This window comes from Chiloscyllium plagiosum, unplaced genomic scaffold (assembly GCF_037043375.1).
Source record: "Chiloscyllium plagiosum isolate Xiang-an unplaced genomic scaffold, Cpla_swu_hap1 HiC_scaffold_14, whole genome shotgun sequence".
Taxonomy (NCBI): domain Eukaryota; kingdom Metazoa; phylum Chordata; class Chondrichthyes; order Orectolobiformes; family Hemiscylliidae; genus Chiloscyllium; species Chiloscyllium plagiosum.
In genome coordinates, this window is record NW_028270152.1 from 41,218,835 (window position 1) to 41,240,449 (window position 21,615).

Consider the following 21,615-nt stretch of genomic DNA (forward strand, 5'->3'; position numbering starts at 1 on the left):
TATCATCAACAGTTCTCTTTGTTCCTGACAATAAATCACATAGGTGATGCAGTCTGAAATAATTTTTAAGAATGATTTTAAGATCTTTGACCACCAAATAGAATTTCACGCTCTGGCACAGGACTTCACAACACCGAGTAACCTTGGTGCAATGAAGTATTTCAAGTCTGAGGATTCCAGGTATGATCAATCTTTCAGCCTAAATCAGGCAGTCATCCACATACAGTCATAGAGATGTACAGCATGGAAACAGACCCTACAGTCCAACTCGTCCATGTCGACCAGATATCCCAACCTAATCTAGTCCCACCTGCCAGCACCCGGCCGATATCCCTCCAAACCCTTCCTATTCATATACCCATCCAACTGCCTCTTAAATGTTGCAATTGTACCAGCCCCTCCACCACTTCCTCTGGCAGCTCATTCCATACACGTACCACCCTATGCATGAAAACATTGCCCCTAAGGTCTCTTTTATATTTTTCCCCTCTCACCCTAAACCTATGGCCTCTAGTTCTGGACTCCCCGAACCCTGGGAAAAGACTTTGCCTATTTACCTGATCCATGCCCCTCATAATTTTGTAAACCTCTATAAGGTCACCCCTCAGCCTCCGATGCTCCAGGGAAAACAGCTCCAGCCTGTTCAGCCTCTCCCTATAGTTCAAATCCTCCAACCCTGGCAACATCCTTGTAAATCTTTTCTGAACCCTTTCAAGTTTCACAGCATCTTTCCGATAGGAAGGAGACCAGAATTGCACGCAATATTCCAACAGTGGCCTAACCAATGTCCTGTACAGCCACAATATGACCTCCCAACCCCTGTACTCATAAATGAAATGCATTTATTCCTCAAAGTATTACCTCAGAATAGGATTATTGTAACACTTTCTAGCCATCCTTTGATGCAGTACACATGGATTTGAGCACTTTTCTTACATACATCTTGAGCCTTTAACTTCATTCAACCTGTATGTTGTTGCAGGTGGATAATTTGTGGTCAATGAAGTATAGGTCTCCACATTGTCAACAAAACGTATGTCATTTTGACATAGCTTTTCAAAAGGAATATGGGACAATGCGACTGCTATGGTTTGATGTATTTGGTGATAACACCAAATCTCCTGAATTTCTAACAAAATCTCTGCACTCTTGGCAATTTTTTGCTAGTTTTTTAGGTAAAGTCACCATAGTCTTACCAGCCTACAGGACTGCTCTTTCACATGGGAGAGACAACTGCTGGTGATTTATTCCGAGGTTCACCACACACTTCAGAAAAGGAGAAGAAGGAAGTCTCTTCATGGTAACCTCAGACAGTGTGGAAACTGAGCCCATACTGCTGGCATCTCTTTGCATCACAAACCAGCCATTTAGCCAACAAAGCTAATTTAACAGCTTACCCATTTTGTAGCATTCAAAGTAAACAATGGTTTGTGACAGGTCTCGGTTGTGAAGTTTAAACCTAAAACATAGCCTGAAAACTTCTTACAAGGCTAATGAGCAGTTAATACATCCTTTTCAATGCCTTGGTCGATCCAATTTCATTCCTTTCTTCAAACTTTGTTTGAAGCCGCCATTTTAAGTTTTACTCTGTGTAACACAGGCTGTGAACAACCATTTTAGATAAAATCCTCAGGAACAGCTCCGAAAAATATCAAACAGGGTTCTTAGCCAAAGGGAACATGAGAAGGTATTTAGAAACCAACGGCTGTACTTGGCCATTTCCTGCTGTGGATCTGCAGTTAAATGTAGGCCCGAGCAGGTTTCCTTCCCTCAAAATCAATGGAAAGCCCTTTTTTTAAATGACAACTGACAATACTGCCAGGGTAATCATGCCAGATTTATTAAGTGAGTTGAAATTCTATGAAGAATAGTCTCAGCTTCTGGTTTGCTTGGTCCAGTAACAATATATTCTATTTCTCTTTGTGGCCACACTAGATATTTTTTAAAATCAAATTGGTTGAGGGATACATTTAGATCAGGGCAACGGAATTCCTGCGGTCATCTTCAAAGTCGAGTGAAGGGATTGTTTATACATTCCTGAGATGCATGCACATCATGCAAATACCTAAACCAGAAGCATGATTAGACAGTTGGTACAGCCGCCATTTTACGTTTTACTCTGTGTAACACAGGCTGTGAACAACCATTTTAGATAAAATCCTCAGGAACAGCTCCGAAAAATATCAAACAGGGTTCTTAGCCAAAGGGAATGTGAGAAGGTATTTAGAAACCAACGACTGTACTGGCAAAAGATTGCAGGCAATCTGCAAGCACCATAACTGTGGAACTACTGACGAATAGAAATATCCTCTCTCTCCCAAATCCTGCTGACATGCTCAGTCCATCTAGGGGAGCAATCTCTAATAACTTGAGGACAGAAGTTATTGCAGGTGCTAAATTCTGTCTTAGACTATCCAATCACTCCACTGTGAACAAGAATCTTCAAGCAAGTAACTTGCTTGCAACCAATCTAATAGACGGATCTTACTTCGATCTTTGCAAGTATCTTCATTCCTTACATACTTATCATGTATTTTTTAGCTACTATCCTTGTCACTATTACTTGTATAATCATAGCAATAAACTAACCTTTATCTTGTTTATGCACATAGTTGTGCTACTGGGTATTTTTAAATTGAAATCTAAACGGGAGCTTAAAAGAGACAACATGAAATCTCAGTACACCAATCAACCTGAGGATATGCTTAGTGTGGTCCTGGCAATTTACCTTCATTAGGCTTGTTAGAGATTGTGGGAGGTAAACAGAGGTCAAAGAATTATTTCTTTTTCCCCTAAGGGCTCCTCTTCAAATTTTCTTGATTTGATTTTCAGCAGTTACCACTTTGGTTTGCAGGTGCTCCTTTTTCATTTTCACTATCTCCTTAATTAGGCGATGAGTCAGATAATAGCACCACCTTTCTGTATGAAGGATTTGGACTGACACAGAGGGAAATTCGAAGAAGACACCAATATCCTCAAAAATCTTCACTGCTCCATTAAATGTAAAGTCACAACATGCAAAGAAAGCATTAATTTCTGAGACAATACAGAATGTAACTTAGTACAACATAATATGCATAAATGAAGCCAGAATGCATTTCCCTTAAAAAAAAAGACCTTATATACAAAATGAAGCCCCTAAACAACACTAGCTGACGAAAGCACAGTTTAAATGGCTGTACAGAAACACAGGCATAGAAACTAGGATCTGGAATTGGCCATTTGGTCCTTTGTGCCTGCTCCGCCATTCATTTTAATCAAATGATCAGATGTGTGCCCACAGCCTGAAATTGTAACATTTCTAAAACTAAAGGGCTATTGCTTTTTTTGTGTGAAAAAGCAGATGCAATAGAAATCTCGTGTGGAAATTTTTAACAAGCTGCTTATCTATATCTGACACTTCAAGGAATTCTCACCCTTTAAAAGATCATCAGTGAACCATAAATGTGGGAAAAATGCCACTTTACACTTGATTAGATCTTATTAAGGGTCAACTGTGGAAAATTGTTCAAAACACTTACATTACTAGCTATGTAGCAGTAATGTTGACTGTTAATGCCATCTAACCATAACAGCGATTACTCCTTCAATGCACAAATATTAATGCACACTTTCAATGAGATGAAAATGTTACTTTAGTTCTTATGCAAATAAATACCATGGCCACAGGACTACAAATAATGTAAGAGTGAATGGCTGGCACTTGAGAGATGTGGGCATTGGAGCTATAACTGATAGAAACCTTGATTTCCCTGGAATATTCATTGCACCCTTGATCTTCCTCTTTCAAACTTAGACCAAAATGTATTGAAAAGCAACCTGAACATGTCATGTGAGCTTATTGGTGAATCATGAACTACAGAATCATTCCAATCACATTCTATCACAAAAGATTACAACATACTCCATTGCTCAGTGAGACTTGGCAGGGACCAGTAAGAGCAATGTTTGCAATCACTTTAAATCATTTAAAGCTTCTGTTTATTTTTGCTACAATTTACTGAAAGTTGCTGCAGTTCAATACAGTGTTCCATTTTAATGTCTCAGGCACCAAATGTCTTTACTCTTCAGCTTTTCTTCCATGATAATGCAGAATACACAAATGCTTGGGAGAAGACCTAATGCAACTTTTCCAGCTTGTGATCACCAATGAAAACAGTTAAAGTCTAAAAGATAATGTCATCTTAGCATTTTGGATGGTAAAATGACAGCATTTTCATTGAAACTTAAACTGTGAAGAATGCAATGAATGTAACGTGTTAATATTTTGAAACTTGAAGTTCAAAATAGAACTGTGTGGCGTTCACTTACTGGTAAAGCAAGTTCATATAATTCCTGGAGAGTTGACTGTCGATATGGTTTCAAGGTCATCATTAAATTTTTAATTCAAGATGTTTATTGATCTGCCATGGTAGGATTTGAATCCAGTCCCCAGAATCTTACTTGGGTTTCCAGATTAATAGTCTTGCAATAGTACCACTTGAATACCATTAGACCATTTTTTGAAGAACCGTTCAGCAGAGTGTTATTACAATGTGTCGAAACACTACTGTAAACAAAAGTGGGACACTAAAATACCCTTTCAGTTATGAATACGGCAACCCAATTTCCAGAAGCTATCTTTTGTGTTGAGGACAACTACGGGCAAAATACTAGCGGGTAAAATAGCTCAATTCTTTTTAAACTCATAATGGACTACTAATAGAAATACACTCAAAGTTCGATTTTATGTCTGAAACTTTTCAGGGCATTTCAGGTACAAATGATCATAATTCCATAAGTTTTAAATTACTTATGTATAAAGATAGTCCTCGGGTGAAAGTACTAAACTGGGGGAAGTACTAACTAGGACAATATTATGCAGGAACTGGGGAATGTAGATCGGGGTCGCTATTTGAGGGTAGATCCATATCTGTCATCTGGAAATCTTTTAAAGGCCAGTTGATTAGAGTTGGGGACCAGCATATTCCTGTGAAAGCGAAGGATAATGATGGTAAGATTCGGGAACCTTGGATGACAAGAGAAATTATGAGCTTAGTTGAAAAGGAAAAGGAGGCACATGTAAGGGTTAGCAAAATGAAGATAGAGCAGCTAAGGAACATAAAGAAAGTAGGAAAGAACTTAAATAAGGAGTTAGATGGGCTAAAAGAGATCATGAAATGACCTTGGCAAATAGGATTAAGAAAAATCCCAAGACTTTTTAATGTGTGTATAATGAGCAAGAGGATAGCTAGGGAAAGGGTAGGTCCACTCAAGGATAAGGAGGAAAGTTATACATTTAGCCAGAGGAACTGGATGAGGTACTTAAGAAATACTTTACATCAGCATTTTTATGCTGAATGGTGAGTCTAGGGAGGTGTATGTTGATATTCTAGGCCATGTCAATATAAAAAAGGAAGTGTTGCTGGATGCTTTGTAAAGTATTAAGGTAGACAAGTGCACAGGACCTATCCCAGAATACTAAGGGAGGCAAGGGAGAAAATTGATGGGGTCTTGTACGAAGTCTTTGTATCCTCTTTAGTCACAATGAATGTCACATGACACCAGGTTATAGTCCAACATTTGGAGTACTGCCCACTTGTCAGGTGAAGTGTTTCCCCAACAAAGTGGCAGTGCTCCGAAAGCTTGTGATTTCAAATAAATCTATTGGACTATAACTTGGTGTTATGTGACTTTTGATTTTATTTACAGACAATGTTCCAGATTAGTGGAGAATAACCAATGTTGTTCCTTTGTATAAGAAAGGCAACAGGTATAATCTGGGAAATTACAGGCTGGTGAGCCCTTTGTCAGTGATAGGGAAATAATTGGAGGAGATTTTCAGGGACAGGATTATTCACATTTGGAAAAATTAGGACATATTAACGACAGGTAAAATGGTTTTGTGTTGGGGAGGTCATGTGTCACTAACTTGATTGAGTTTTGTTTTAAGTATATGTATTAGCAAATTTTTTTAACTTTACAAACATATAAAATTATTGAAAAATACAATCAATAACAAATATCATTTTAATAAAAAAACAAAAATTACAATACAACTACTGTCTACTAATTACTAACCTACCTTCTAATACAAAACAAACCCTAACACTGTGCAAAGCAACACCAATAAATAACTAAATAATTAAAAAATCAAAAAAAAAGAAAAGCAAAAAAACCCACATCTTACAAAACAGCTATGCTTGGCGCAAAGCTCCCAAACAAAGGAATGGGAACATTGTATATATAGCTGTATTAACTCAGGAGACGCCCTCCAGGGCCCAGGGCTTGACAAACCTAACCATCCTTAAACAAACGCTCTAGTTAAGATAACTGACAAATCTATATCCAAATAACTCAAGTAGGGCTGCCATGTCTTATAAAAATGGTCTGTTGTGTGGTACACCACGTTTGTAAAAGAACGTCCAAGGCAAGGAGCTCCATAATTGATTTCTGCCATCCCAGCAAGCCCGGTGGGTTCTCAGACATCCAGATCACCAGAATATTCTTCCGTGCACAATATGCAAGAATATTAAATAGTTTCTTCCCATGCCTGTCTAAAGATGGTAAATTCAGTAGACCTAAGAGGAGAGATATCGGGTCTACTTTGACTTCAGTCCTCAATACCCTCCCTATCTCTCCTGCCATAGCGCTCCAATAAACACGGAGCCTGTGGCATTTCCAGAAGCAATGGGTAAGAGTACCGACACTTATTTTACATTTGGGGCACATTGGAGATGCCCCTTTTTTAAAACTTCACCAGACGGTCTGGTGCCAGATGAACCCTGTGCAGAACTTTTAACTGCGTAACACCTATTACAGATTGAGATCTTTTGAGCATTCTTCAATATGTTCTCCTATGTATCAAAAGAGATCTCCACTCCTAGCTCTTGCTCCCAGACCTCACATAACCGGTTAATATCCTGCCAGGCCCTGCCACCCAACAAGCGATAGAAGGCACTGAAAGGGTGCTTGTGGAGCGTCGGAACAACCTCTCTGTATCGGGCTTATAGGGCTTAGTGAGAAGCATAGTCTTCTTCTGGATGAAATCCCTAACCTGAAAAAAACGCAAAAGATCTCTGCTGGGCAACCCATATTTGCAACTCGGTTGCTCAAAAGACATCATAACCTCCCCCTCAAACAAGTCTTCCAACTAGAAACTCCTCTCACTGCCCATAGTTTGAACCCTGAGTCCATCATCCCTGGTCGGAATCCTGGCATGCCAACTATAGGCGTAAGTGACAAAGTCTTGGATCAACCCTCACTCTGATGCATCCCCCTCCATGCCTTGACAGTACTTATGACAATGGGGTTCTGGCAGTGGTCCATAACTGTCCTCATCTTATCCATGAATAACAGGTTAATAAGAGGGCACTTTGCCTGGGAGGCCTCAATATCAGCCACATTGAGTTCAGATCGTTGATTGAGTTTTTTGAGGAAGTGACAAAGATGATTGGATGAGGGCAGGGTGGTAGATGTTGTCTATGTGGACTTTAGCAAGGCCTTTAACAAGTTCCTCATGATAGACTAATACAAAAAATGAAGTCACATGGGATGAAATCACAAAGGGTGTTTTTCTGTCTAGAGATCTATGACCAGAGGTGATCTATAGGAATCAGTGCTCTTGTTTGCACTATATAATAATGATTTCGATGAGAATGTCAGTGGTCTGATTAGTAAGCTTGCGGACAACACAAAAGTTGGGTAGATGTGAATATTGAGGAGATTTGCCAGAGGATACAGCAGGATACAGACAGGTTTGAGACTTGGGTGGAGAAATGACAGATGGAAATTAATTCGGATAAATGTGTAGTGATGTATTTTGGAAAGTCTAATGCAGGAGGGAAGCATACACTAAACAGCACAAAGCTTAGGAGCAATAACATATAGAGCGATCTAGGCACACAAGCCCACAATTCTCTGAAAATGGCAATACAAATGGATAAGGTGGTCAAGCTGGTGTATGACATGCTTGCCTTCATCAGTTGGGGCACAGAATATACAAATTGGCAAGTCATGTTGCAGCTGTATCAAATTAGGACACAGTTGGAATATTGTCTACAGTGCTGGTCACAATACCAGAAGGATGTGGAAGCTTTGAAGAGGGTACAGAAAAGTACAGCATTCTGGCAGGCAGGTTTGCTGCTGCAACACAGCTACGTTTAAACTAAGTGGCGAGGGGGAGGGGACAAACTGGATGTTTAAGAAGGAAATTGAAGGGAAAATTAGAACAAGGGAAGTCAAGAAAGACAACTGTATCAATGAGGCAGAAAACTCAAAAAGGGATCATTCTGTAAGGCTGAGTGAAATAGGAGTTGATGGGAAGGGTGAGGGCAGTAACAAATTAAAAATACTATACATGAATGCATGAAGCATTAGAAATAAGATGGATGAGCTTGAGGCTCTTTTGGAAATTGGCAGATACGATATTGTGGGAATAACTGAGACATGGCTTCAAGTGGACAGGGCCTGGGAAATGAATATTCAAGGTCATACATGCTTTCGTAAGGACAGACTGACGGGGAGAGGGGATAGGGTGGCCATGTTGGTAAGGGATGATATTCAGTCCCTTGCGCAGGGGGACCTAGAATTAGGGGATGTAGAGTCAGTGTGGATAGAGCTGAGAAATTCTAAGGGTAAAAAGACTCTCTTGGGAGTTATCTACAGGCCCCCAAACAGTAGTCTGGATGTCGGATGTAAGTTGAATCAGGAGCTGAAATTGGCCTGTTGCAAAGATGTTACTGCAGTTGTTATGGGGATTTCAACATGCAGGTAGACTGGGAGAATCAAGATGGTATTGGACCTCAAGAAAGAGACTTTGTGGAGTGCCTCCGAGATGGATTCTTAGAACAGCTGGTGCTGGAGCCTACCAGGGAGAAGGCAATTCTGGATCTGGTATTGTGCAACGAACCAGAATTGATCAGGGACCTCGAAGTGAAGGAGCCATTGGGAAGTAGTGACCATAATACAATAAGCTTCAATCTGCAATTTGAGAGGGAGAGGGTACAATTAGAAGTGACAATATTTCTGTTGAATAAAGGGAACTATGGAGCTTTGAGGGAGGAGCTGGCCAAAGTTTAATGGTGCAATACCTTAGCAGGGATGACAATGGAGGAACAATGGCGGATCTTTCTGTGTATAATGCAGAAGATGCAGGACCAGTTCATTCCAAAAAGGAAGAAAGATCCTAAGAGGAGGCATAGGGATGCCGTGGCTGACGAGGGAAGTTAAGAAAAATATAAAGTTAAAAGAGAAAAAGTATAACATAGCAAAGATAAGTGGGAAAACAGAGGACTGGGAAGCTTTTAAAGAACAACAGAGGATTACTAAGAAGGAAATACGCAGAGAAAAAATGAGGTACGAAGGTAAACTGGCCAAAAATACAAAGGAGGATAGTAAAAGCTTTTTTAGGTATGTGAAAGGCAAAAAAATGGTTAGACTAAAATTGGGCCCTTGAAGACAGAAACAGGGGAATATATATTACGGGGAACAAAGAAATGGCAGAAGAATTGAATTGTTACTTCAGATCTGTGGTCACTGGGGAAGACACAAGCAATCTCCCCGAGGTAACAGTGGCTGAAGGACCTGCACTTAAAGGAATTTATATTTGCCAGGAATTGGTGTTGGAGAGACTGTTAGGCCTGAAGGTTGATAAGTCCTCGGGGCCTGATGGTCTACATCCCAGGGTATTGAAGGAGATGGCTCGAGAAATCGTGGATGCATTGGTGATTATTTTCTAGAGTTCAATAGATTTGGGATCAGTTCCTGTGGATTGGAGGGTGGCTAATGTTGTACTATTTTTTAAGAAAGGTGGGAGAGAGAAAGCAGGAAATTATAGACCAGTTAGTCTGACCTCAGTGGTGGGAAAGATGCTGGAGTCTATTATAAAGGATGAAATTACGACACATCTGGATAGTAGTAACAGGATAGGTCAGAATCAGCATGGATTTATGAAGAGGAAATCATGCTTGACTAATCTTCTGGAATTTTTTGAGGATGTAACTCTGAAGATGGACAAGGGAAATCCTGTACATGTAGTGTACCTGGACTTTCAGAAAGCTTTTGATAAAGTCCCACATAGGAGGTTAGTGAGCAAAATTAGGGCGCATGGTATTGGGGGCAAAGTACTAATTTGGATTGAAATTTGGTTGGTTGATCGGAAACAAAGAGTAGTGATAAACGGCTCCATTTCGTAATGGCAGGCAGTGACCAGTGAGGTGCCGCAGGGATCAGTGCTGGGACCGCAGCTTTTTACAATATATGTTAATGATATAGAAGATGGTATTAGTAATAACATTAGCAAATTTGCTGATCATACTAAGCTGGGTGGCAGGGTGAAATGTGAGGAGGATGTTAAGAGATTACAGGGTGACCTGGACAGGTTAGGTGAGTGGTCAGATGCATGGCAGATGCAGTTTAATGTGGATAAATGTACGGTTATCCACTTTGGTGGCAAGAACAGGAGGGCAGATTACTACCTAAATGGAATCAATTTAGGTAAAGGGGCAGTACAAAGAGATCTGGGTGTTCTTGTACACCAGTCAATGAAGGTAAGCATGCAGGTACAGCAGGTAGTGAAGATGGCTAATAATATGCTGGCCTTCATAGATGGCTAATAATATGCTGGGATTGAGTATAGAAGCAAAGTGGTTCTTCTGCAGCTGTACAGGGCCCTGGTGAGACCACACCTGGAGTACTGTGTGCAGTTCTGGTCTCCAAATTTGAGGAAAGACATTCTGGCTGTTGAGGGAGTGCAGCGTAGGTTCACGAGGTCAATTCCTGGAATGGCGGGACTACCTTACGCTGAAGGACTGGAGCGACTGGGCTTGTATACCCTTGAGTTTAGAAGACTGAGACGGGATCTGATTAAGACATATAAGATTATTAAAGGATTGGATACTCTGGAGGCAGGAAACATGTTTCCGCTGATGGGTGAGTGCCGAACCAGAGGACACAGCTTAAAAATACGGGGTAGACCATTTAGGACAGAGATGAGGAGGAACCTTTTCACCCAGAGAGTGGTGGCTGTGTGGAATGCTCTGCCCCAGAGGGCAGTGGAGGCCCAGTCTTTGGACTCATTTAAGAAAGAGTTGGATAGAGCAGTCAAGGATAGTGGAATCAAAGGTTATGGAGAGAAGGCAGGAACAAGATACTGATTAAGGATGATCAGCCATGATCATATTGAATGGTGGTGCAGGCACGAAGGGCAGAATGGCCTACTCCTGCACCTATTGTCTATTGTCTATTATCTATATTGTTTACCAGGATGTTGCATAATTTGAAGGGTATTATCTATGAGGAGAGATTGGACAAACTTCGAGTAGTTTCTGTATAGACTACAAAACAAATGCAATAATTAAAAACAGATTCACACACAATTCCTAGGTAAGAAGGTTGTATCAGTTAGGTATTAGAAATGATTATTATTAAGTATTATAGTCCAACAGGTTTACTTAGCAGAAAATTTACTGGTAGAGTGGAATGCAAGTCCCAGGACATTGTGGCATAGGGTGGGTATTGTCATTACTGTACTCCCTCATGATTCTGATGGAAGATAAGTGCAACACTATGAACTGAATGTGGTTAACGGGAAAAAGGGCCAGTATCAAATTGAAGGACAAAATGTGGCAATGTGGTAACAATTAGTAGTAAATAAGAGTATTGGAAAAGTTTTAAAAACCAACAAAGGATGACCAAAAATATTAAAGAAGAATAAAAACTGAGGGCAGACTAGAAAGTAACATGGAAGCAAAAAACTTTATTCTCTTCAATAACTTTATCAATATGATAGTTATTTTTAGTGATGTATGTATCTGTATTGCCAACTATAAGGAGGAACTTCTTCTCTCAGAGGGTAGTGAATCTTTGATAATCTTTACCATAGTGGTTTGTAGATGTTGGTCATTAAGTATATTCAAGGCTGAATCAGACAGAGTTTCAATCATTAAGAGAATCAAGATTTATGGGGAAAATGCAGCAAAGTGGAACTGAAGATTATCAGATCAGTCACAATCTCACTGAATGATGATGCAATGACTGAATTGACTACTTCTGCTCCAACATCTTATAGTTTTCTATCTTTGCACCCACTGTTGTTTAATTTCTTAACTTGCAAGGAATAAATGCACTTCGCATTCCTCCCACCAAAATAAACAAACTCTCACACTGCCATATTGACATACATTATTAACTATCTAAGCACTTTTCAAGACTATTTAAGTCTTCTCATATTTTGGTCTCTACATTGTTAATTAGGCGGCACGGTGGCACAGTGGTTAGCACTGCTGCCTCACAGCGCCAGAGACCCGGGTTCAATTCCCGCCTCAGGCGACTGACTGTGTGGAGTTTGCACATTCTTCCCGTGTCTGCGTGGGTTTCCTCCGGATGCTCCGGTTTCCTCCCACAGTGACAAAGATGTGCAGGGCCAGGTGAATTGGCCATACTAAATTGCCCGTAGTGTTAGGTAAGGGGTAAATGTAGGGGTAGGGTGGGTTTCGCTTCGGCGGGTCGGTGTGGACTTGTTGGGCCGAAGGGCCTGTTTCCACACTGTAATCTAATCTAATCTAATTGTACCCCTAATTTGGTATTATTTGCATAATTTGATCATTTAAATTTATTTCTGATGCAACAACAAGAAGTAAACTTGGGGATGGGATTAGTTATCATACAAAACACTGCTGTGAGCTCAAGTGTTAAAGTGAAGTAGAAGTTCATACTTGTTGTTGTGGTTCTGTTTGCTGAGCTGGGAATTTGTGTTGCAGCTCGGCAAACAGAACCACAACAACGAGCACCTGAACTACAAATCTTCTCACCAACTTCATACTTGTGTCTCAATAAACAAATTATCACATCGAGCTTGGAAGAAGACAAGGAAACTAAATAGAAACCATAAAAAGAACCAAAAATATCATCCCACTAAATGATCAAGCTTATCACAGGAAGATCAAACAGTGTGAATTTATCAAAGTTTATTTCAAGATTTTTTTTGCAAATTGTTATTTTGTAGATTCTTGCAGTTAACCTAAAGTTCCTAATGTTTGGAACTCATTAACAGCAGTGAGCCTTGGGATTTATGCATCAAATAACAAAATTATCTTGTTATTTACATTTCTAAATTACACTTTTAAGCCCGACACTCATCCCTGTATGCTACAAGTCAGGTTTGACACAACGTGGTTTAATGCCATTATTTGGATTATATTGGCTAAACATCAGCAGATTCATCTGATTCTTATAAACTAAATAGTTCTCTTAATTGCATTAGTCTTTGGATGGTAGTGACACTAATAATTAATGGCATCAATAAGAATACAAAGTTAAATGAAATAGATTCAGCAACTGTAATTAAAGGTATGATGAACTAAAAGTAAAAGGTTTTAATTGCAAGGATAATTAATTTTGCAGTTTCATTTGTAATATATCCACTGGTATATTTCCAATTATCCTCTTTGTATGCAGACTATTTTCATTGACAGCAGAAGCCTCTCAACTTGCTTGGATCAATTGCTACTCACAGTGAAAAGCCCTCTCTGGTCATCTGATTATTTCTTGATCCAGGTTGTCAGGGCTGCTCATGGCTGAAGTAGCACAGATGGCTGAAAGTGGTTCTCAGGTGACATAAAATGGCTGAGGAAGATCTTTAGCTGAAACAGCAGCTTCCACAGTCTGCTGTTAAAGTTAAACTCTAAGCCTGAGTAATTGTCGTTTTCACAGAAGGAGAATATCTAAGATAACAAGCCTAAGATAACAGACAAAGGGTCTTGTGAAATGCATAAAATGGATTCTGTTGAAACTGAAGCAGATGTAACTGCTTGTATAAAGCCAGTTTGATAATGTTCATATTTGAGAAATGTTGATACAAGTCTTTCTATCAGGCTAGTCCAAAGTCTGGTATTCAGCATAGGATAGGCGGGAAGGTTGTGACCTGAATCAATTAAGACTCTTGAGCTAATTGTAGTAAAATGTTCCAGATCAAAATTGAGATTAGGGATTTAACTGCATTCCTGTGGACATTCAGTCCAAGCAGACAGAAGAAGCCACCTTTCCATTAGCAAGGGAATACAGAATAACTGTCACAGAAGTTAAGTCTGGAATGTGGTTGAATAAGATATATTGTGATGGCCCAAGAATAATTGATAAGGGGGTCTGAGATCATGGCATGACCTAAAGCTGTCCAGGATTGATCACACAGTCACACGATTGGCCATGTGTGTAATTAATTAACAATATACTTGGTTTGTAACAGTCAAAGGCAAGCTTGAAGCAAAGATTTAAAAAGTGTAAACTTCCCTTTGTTCAGTGGAGAAGTTCCTGGATTGCCAGAAGCTTTATCTCCAATGGTATAAAACAATAAACTCTGATGCTTGAACTGAACCAGAATGTCAAGTGATTCATTTAGTCATTCTGCCCCAAATCACGAAAAAACGATAACCATGTCGTAACATAACACAAACAGTTTTTTGGCAGAACACCTATGGACCCTGCACCCAAAGAAATTATGACCTTTACTATCACTTTGAGAAAACTGACTAGGGGCCAATGGATCAATAAAAATTCACAATATCAGACCTTTTTTCTCCTTTAATCAGCTCCACAGCTTGCTTGAATGGGAAATAATATCCACAGCATATTTTGCTCTGAACTAAACAGTGGGTCTATCCTTAAGTACAAATAGCATTGAAACATCAGAGCCTTTATGCAGTGTCAGTACTGAGTCAAATATTGTTAGCATATAAAAAATTATTGGAAGTTCTAAATGGTAGGAGTATAATAAGGCTGTAATTTAATCTGTATAAAAGAATGTTCACGAAGCATCCATTTTATAAGCTACATATATCATAACTTCCTTGATTAATTAGCTCCGTCAGCCATAATTCTATAAGAAATGCAAACGCCAAAAAAATCTTATTATGATTTTTTTGTAAATCACACGACGATATTATGCAATGGTGATACCACAATTGCCTCTTGCATTCTTCAAGCAATGTCATTTGTGCACTATGCTAACCCTCTTTAGCACTATTTCAATCCTATTGAGACTATAAGATACATTAGAAAATAATGGATGACAAATTCTGTGTAAAAGGCTGCAATTTAATCTCAGGATTCAGTTGGCATGCATAAACCATGAAAGTGAGTATGAACCTTATGATTAAATTCCAGCCTCATTACTCAGAAAACTGCCTATGAATTCTGGACATTTTAATTTATATTAGTCTTTATTCTGATATTTTGTTTTAATTCATTCAATTTACATTTTTTATTTTCTCAATCTTCATTCTTAGTTTAGTTTATTGTGTATTTAGGACTCAATTTTCTTTAATACTTGGGCTAAATTATTCTTATATTTCCCATTTATTTCACATTTTTTGAAACAAACTTCTTTCTGAATAGAATCAGAAATTCCTGATAAAGGGCTTATGCCTGAAATGTTGATTCTCCTGCTCCTTGGATGCTGTCTGACCTGCTGTGCTTTTCCAGCACCACACTCTTGACTCTGATCTCCATTCTGCAGTCTTCACTTTCTCTTTCTTTCTATGTAAATTTTCTGTCATTTAAAAAAAATGTTCAATTGCTCTCTTTTTGTCACTAATTTTTCAATTTGGTTTGATGTAATTGAAGTTTACCTAAATTAAAATATGGACTAAATATGGAATGGTGTATTCTCTGAGAATTATTTAATGGAAGCTCAGAACATTTTGGTTGCATCTGGATGGAATAGGGAAAAGAAGTGACTTCTGCTGAGATTTCAAAACATTTTAGTGACTAATAACAATTAATAAAATATAAATACACTTGTGATAGTGCAACATGCTTCAATTGAATGTTGTCTGTTTTCCCAAAAATTTGAAGCTGCCCAAAGGAAAATGCCTTGTTTTATTTATTGATTGATTTAGTGGGTGTTCCTAACTTGGTATCCAATGATTTAGGAAAGTAAAACATAAATTTTTAAATAAAAATACGTATTCTGAAGGTAAAGGCTACCTTTTCATGCAACATGAATATTTAATTTGTATCTATGATTGTTAATGTCATAAATGCCATTTAGCACACTTTTTAAAATAAATGGACTAAGTCCAAATGGAGCTTTGTACTCACAATCCCATCTCAACTTCCATTTGTGTAGTTATCTCAGAGATTGCACATTATATATTCCTCTTATCAGTCAAAAAAAAATGCCATTCTGGTATATCAGTATCAATTCAATTTTAAGTTATTGACATACACATACTATGTTTATGGACACAGTTCACCGCTTAGCTGGGCAACATACAAGGCAACTCTGCCACTTCCAGTTTTGTTCAAGTATTGCCAACACAATAAAACAATCCTTGTTGTTCAAATAACATAAATAAGGTGCTTAAGACTTGTTCTCACAATAATTTATCATGGCAGTCTTTGATATACTTTTTTTTGTATGCACTTATACATAACCTCACCTGTTCACTGAAACCACCCATTACTGCATATTTATAGACTAGAACTGAAGTTGCAAATAGGGACAAGTTGTTGGATTTATTCAGACCTTACCTCTTCACTGTCATAATTTTGATGGAAATCATCCTCCAGATGGGCTCCTCTTTTCGCTGGATTTTCTGGTTCTCCATCATCCTTCATATCTACTGTCCACGTGAAACATTCTGATGAAGCTGTCTGCATCTTGCCACGAGGAGCTGACCTTGGTTGTGATGAAAATGTAAATATATCCTTCAATTTTAATTCATCATCTTTTTCATCATCTTCACTTAGAGATGCTGACCTGCTTTCATTTTCTTTCTTGTTCTTATTTATTTGTAAATTTGAAGTGTTTCTGGAACGTTCTGGGTAAGATATGGACTGTTGAGGGGAAATGAATTGTAAACTGCTCTCAGAGTGGTCAGGAAAGTGCCATTGATCTGAAAAAATAAATAAAGTTGTTTTCAGAACTTACATAATTAGTTACTGCTTCCAAAGACACCGATGACTCTTAAAAATAATTTCAAACTTTCAAGTTAATAAATGTATGAATGGATGTACTGACAAGAGCTCACATTTTGAGATGTTTACAGTAAGAAGACAAAAAGCACTAGTGACTAAATGCTATCTTCAATGAAAAAAGCTATTTACAGAATGAAACACCCCTTTCTCTGCTTTAGCAGAACTGAGCACACTTCACCATTCTATGTTATACTGTCCTTTCAGTAGATGATGAATTGTCCCAAAATCAGTCCAAAGTGATTCTTGGTTCCTGAGAGTTTACCTCTCATGTTTCCTTTCTCAGCCTGGTAATGTCAAACTGCAGAACAGTCATTCACAATTGGAGTATTATTGGAGATCCTCCCTCTAGCAATAGCTAGGCATAACTTATGGTTCTGTTTTAAATCCTCATAGATTTGGTCTTTTTGAACCAAGCAAGAACATCTATCACAATCTAGTACAGTGAACTATACAGATTTTCAGCTTCCAGTTACTTTCCCTCCCTTCCAGGCCTGGCAGTTGATTTAGAGTTTTTTCAGATTTAAATTTATATTTTATTGTCACATATACTCAAGAACAGAAATAAAGGAGCACAGCGAAAAGTGTATAATGTCACCACACAAGGGGCCATCTTAAGGACCAAGGTGCTTAGGTACAAAAACCTAGGTATAAAGCAATAAGAGAAATAGAGTTAAAAAGATACGCATTATTTCATACTTTAAGTAGAAAAATAAATAAGGTAATAGTTAACATTAAAGTCTTTTTTAATCAAACGAGGAAAAAAAGAAGCAAAAGTTCACCAGTCTCTGATGAGTCCTCTGCCTATCTTGCTCTCCAGGAGATCTTAGCAGGGCCTAGAAGGGCTTATGCCCAAAATGTTGATTCTCCTGCTCCTCGGATGCTGCCTGGCCTGCTGTGCTTTTCTAGCACCACACTCTCAACACAGGACATCTTAGCTGCCTGTTTTCACCGCCGCAGCCACAGCCATAGCTGCAGATACTGTTGCTGCTGCTGAAGCTGCAACCTCTTCAATCTTGGGAATATACTCTGGCTGGACCCATTTACACGTCGAGCCGAGACACCACCATGAGCCACCAAGGTGAACCTACTTGTCTGTTATATTCAATGATACTTTGGAAAACTGACCTTCATAATAGCTTTCCCTGCATCTGCCCCTTAGCAACATTAATGCCTTTTCTTTATACTCAAGCTAGAAATATTAATTAGCTAACTTTATCCAATCCTGGAATCAAGTGGCCAGTTCTCAGTATACATTTTACACACCCTGGGTCTTTGGCAGCCCATCACACAGATTGTTGTCAGGAAAACTTCATCACAAGTCAGACAACCTGTTTCAATTTACCCTAAATTTAAAGACATGGTCCCAAAAACACAAAATTCCCAAATGCATAATTTCATCAAATTATTATCTACTGCAATATTGTTCTGAACCACTTTTGTATCTCACACATAAAATTGGCATTTTATGATTTTGCTAATGGAAAAAAATTCAAAGTTAAGTTAATTTAGAGCTTTCTATGCAAAAAACAATCAAATTTATAATCTCAGTAAGTACAAGGAAATTTCTGTTACACTTGACAACTATCAGCATTAGTGTTCAATTAACTTAACTAACACAGTTCAATAAAAGCTAACTATAAAGATAAGGATGTGAATTTCATATGCTTTGAGCCAATTGAATCTGATGCCCATGGAATAGAATATACTTGCTCTTCATTGTGAAATAATTTATTACTCTGTGATTTAACACACAGGAGAGCAAAAACAAACAAATGATAGCTAGCCATTTTATGGCATAAATAAAGGACATTCAATTTATAACTGTAAAATACAGAAGTAGGGTTCTTGTGGCACATTGGTTGTGTCCCTACCTCTGTGCCAGGAGGCCCAAGTTCAAATCCCACCTGCCTCAGAGATATGTGATAACATCTCCAAGCAGATTGGTTAGAAAATATTTAAATCATACAAGTTATTGCGCGAGTCAAGAAGAATCCATATTCAAGCAAATTACTGTGGCATTCTTAATTTGGCTAACATTTTGTACCAAAAACCTACCTATGATGTTTTCTAGTTACACTCTGTATACTCAAGTAAGAGTGAAATTTTTTTGACTACTTTTTAAGGTTAAATCTATGGGTTGACTATTACATGGATATTACTTTTGAGGGGCTGAAATTCATGCCCATCAAAATTCATACTGTATCATTAGCAGAAGCCCAATTGATCTCAAAACAAATACAGAAAAAAAAAGAATTATGGTAATTCTGAAAACTCAGAGCGGAGGGCAACAACTGGCAGATTGGAGCACCCAGAGTGGAGCATGATGACCAGCACACAGTCTCATAAATGTTGATTTGTTTTCTGCAAAGAACTAAGGTCGACTTTTATATGAGATATATGTAAAACTCCAGATTTTTTTGACCAAAAATAGGGGATCGACTTTTACATGAGATTGACTATTAACTCGAGTATATACGGTAGATTTTGAGGTTGTCCACTGGGTGAAAAGGGGACAGAACAGCCCTAAACATTATGAAGAATTCATTCCCCATGGACACTGTGGTTATTGTCACTTCACTGGGGAAATGATCATTGGTAGTTACATGCAGCAAATGTTAAGCTCATTTCATTACTTGTTAGGATCTGATTACATCAATACACTATACCATCTTTGTTATTATTCCTCTGTTTCTATGTCAAAGAATTTCATCTTTTGGCACATAATTCTTAATTTGAAATTTTTTTTCCAATTCCTATACTTCACAAATGCCATTACAAAATACTCTTTAGCCTGCCAACATAAGCTTTTATTTTCATGTGAATGAATTAGACAAAGATGTGTGTGTGTGATTGGCTGGGATAGAACTTATTGCTCATTTCTAACTGCCCTGGAAAAGGTGGTGATGAGCCACCTTCTTGACTGACTGCAGTTCAGGTGCTGTAGGTACACCACAATGCTTGGGAGGAAGATTGAGGATTTTGACCTAGTGATATGAAAGGAATGGCAAATCAGGATGGAGTCTGAATTGAAGCTGAACATGTAGGTGGTGGTGTTCCTATGAATCTGCTCCCTTTGTTCTTTGAGACGTTGACACTACAGTCAAGAAAGCACAGCAACACCTCTACTTCCTCAGAAGGTTAAGGAAACTTGTCATGTCTATCAAGACATTTACAAATTTTTATAGATCATCTTATCTGGATCCATTACAGTGTCATGTGGCAACTGCTCTTCCCAAGATCAAAATAAACTTCAGAGAACACAGCTCAGTTCATCATGCAAGCCAGCCTCCCATCCATTGACTTCATCTATACTTCTGCTGCCTTGGGAAAGCAACCAACATAATCAAAGATCCCTCCCACATATGAACAGATTCAAGAACAGCTTCTTCCCTGCTGTTATCAAACCTTTGAATGGACCTCTATAATATTTGAAATTATATTGTTTTTTCTCTGCACCCTTCTTGGCAGCTTTAATATTGTGTCCTGCACTCTGTTCTGTTGCCCTGATGTACTTGTATAAAACGATCTGCCTGTACAGCACATAAGACAACACTTTTCACTGTACTTCAGCACCCGTCACAATAATAAATCAAATCCAATCAGAGGACACAGGTTTGGAAGATGCTGTCTCAGAAGACTTGGTGAGTGGTTGCAGTACCTCTTGTTGATGGTACATACCTTTACAGTGTCTGTCAATGCTGAAAAGAGTGAATATTGAAGATGTTAAGTAGGGTGCTAATCAAGAAGACTGCTTTGACCTGAATGGTGATGATCTTGTGTTGCTATAACTGGTCACATCCATGACAACCACCTGATGAAGGAGCGGCGCTCCAAAAGCTAGTGCTTCCAATTAAACCTGTTGGATTATAACCTGGTGTTGTGTGATTTTTAACTTGGTCACATCCAGGGAGAGTATTTTATCACACTCCTGATTTATTCCTTACGGATGATGAACTGGCTTCGAGGAGTCAAGTTACTTAATGCACAATTCCCAGTATCAGACCTGTGCTTGTAGCCACAATATTAAACAGTTGGTCCAGTTCAATTTCTGTTCAACAGTAACCCCCAGGATGTTGATAGTAGGGGATTCAATGATGATAATACCATTGAATGTCAAGGGGTGATGTTTGGATTTTCTCTTGTTGGAGATGATCATTTTCTTGGCATTTGTGTGTTGCAACTGTTACTTGCCACATATCAGTCCAAACCCAAATGTTATCCAGGCTCTGCTGCAAATATAAACAGGCTGTGTCAGATCCAGCCCAAACTTTGAGTCCGCTAGGTGGATGACATCTTTTTCATCACAAAATGCAACAAATTAGAAGAAACCCACAAACACATAAATAACATCCTTACGGTATAAAATTCACCAAAGAGAAAGAGAACAACAACCCACTCCCCTTCCTAGACGTCACAGTCGATCAAAAAGCCAATGGAGAGATGCAGACCAGAGTCTACAGAAAAGCCACACAAACTGACCAGATACTCAACTACAGGAGCAACCATCCCAACACTCACAAATGGAGCTGCATTGTTTAAATGATCCACAACGTACTGCAGCATCTAGGAACTACGAGAAGCTACAGCGGGCGCACAGAGAGGGGAGCCGGAAGGTAAGCGGAGACCAGTTTAAATTAACGTTTTTCTTTTTGCAGTCTG

The 21,615-nt window shown here is 38.7% G+C and overlaps 1 protein-coding gene and 1 long non-coding RNA gene across 10 annotated transcripts in view; one reads left to right on the forward strand and one right to left on the reverse strand.

The window, feature by feature from the left end:
• The window catches only part of LOC122559044 (uncharacterized), a 140,282-nt gene extending 123,633 nt beyond the window's left edge, over positions 1 to 16,649 (forward strand). Inside the window, exon 3 of the long non-coding RNA XR_015759407.1 lies at positions 16,549 to 16,649. This is a non-coding gene — a long non-coding RNA (uncharacterized LOC122559044). The remainder of the gene's footprint in view (positions 1 to 16,548) is intronic.
• cfap20dc (CFAP20 domain containing) overlaps positions 1 to 21,615 on the reverse strand; it is a 400,185-nt gene that overhangs the window by 139,831 nt on the left and 238,739 nt on the right. For all 9 annotated transcript variants that reach the window (XM_087994376.1, XM_087994375.1, XM_087994372.1 and 6 more), the window contains one exon: positions 16,510 to 16,874. In XM_087994376.1, the coding sequence (XP_087850502.1) occupies positions 16,510 to 16,874 (365 nt within the window). The remainder of the gene's footprint in view (positions 1 to 16,509; positions 16,875 to 21,615) is intronic.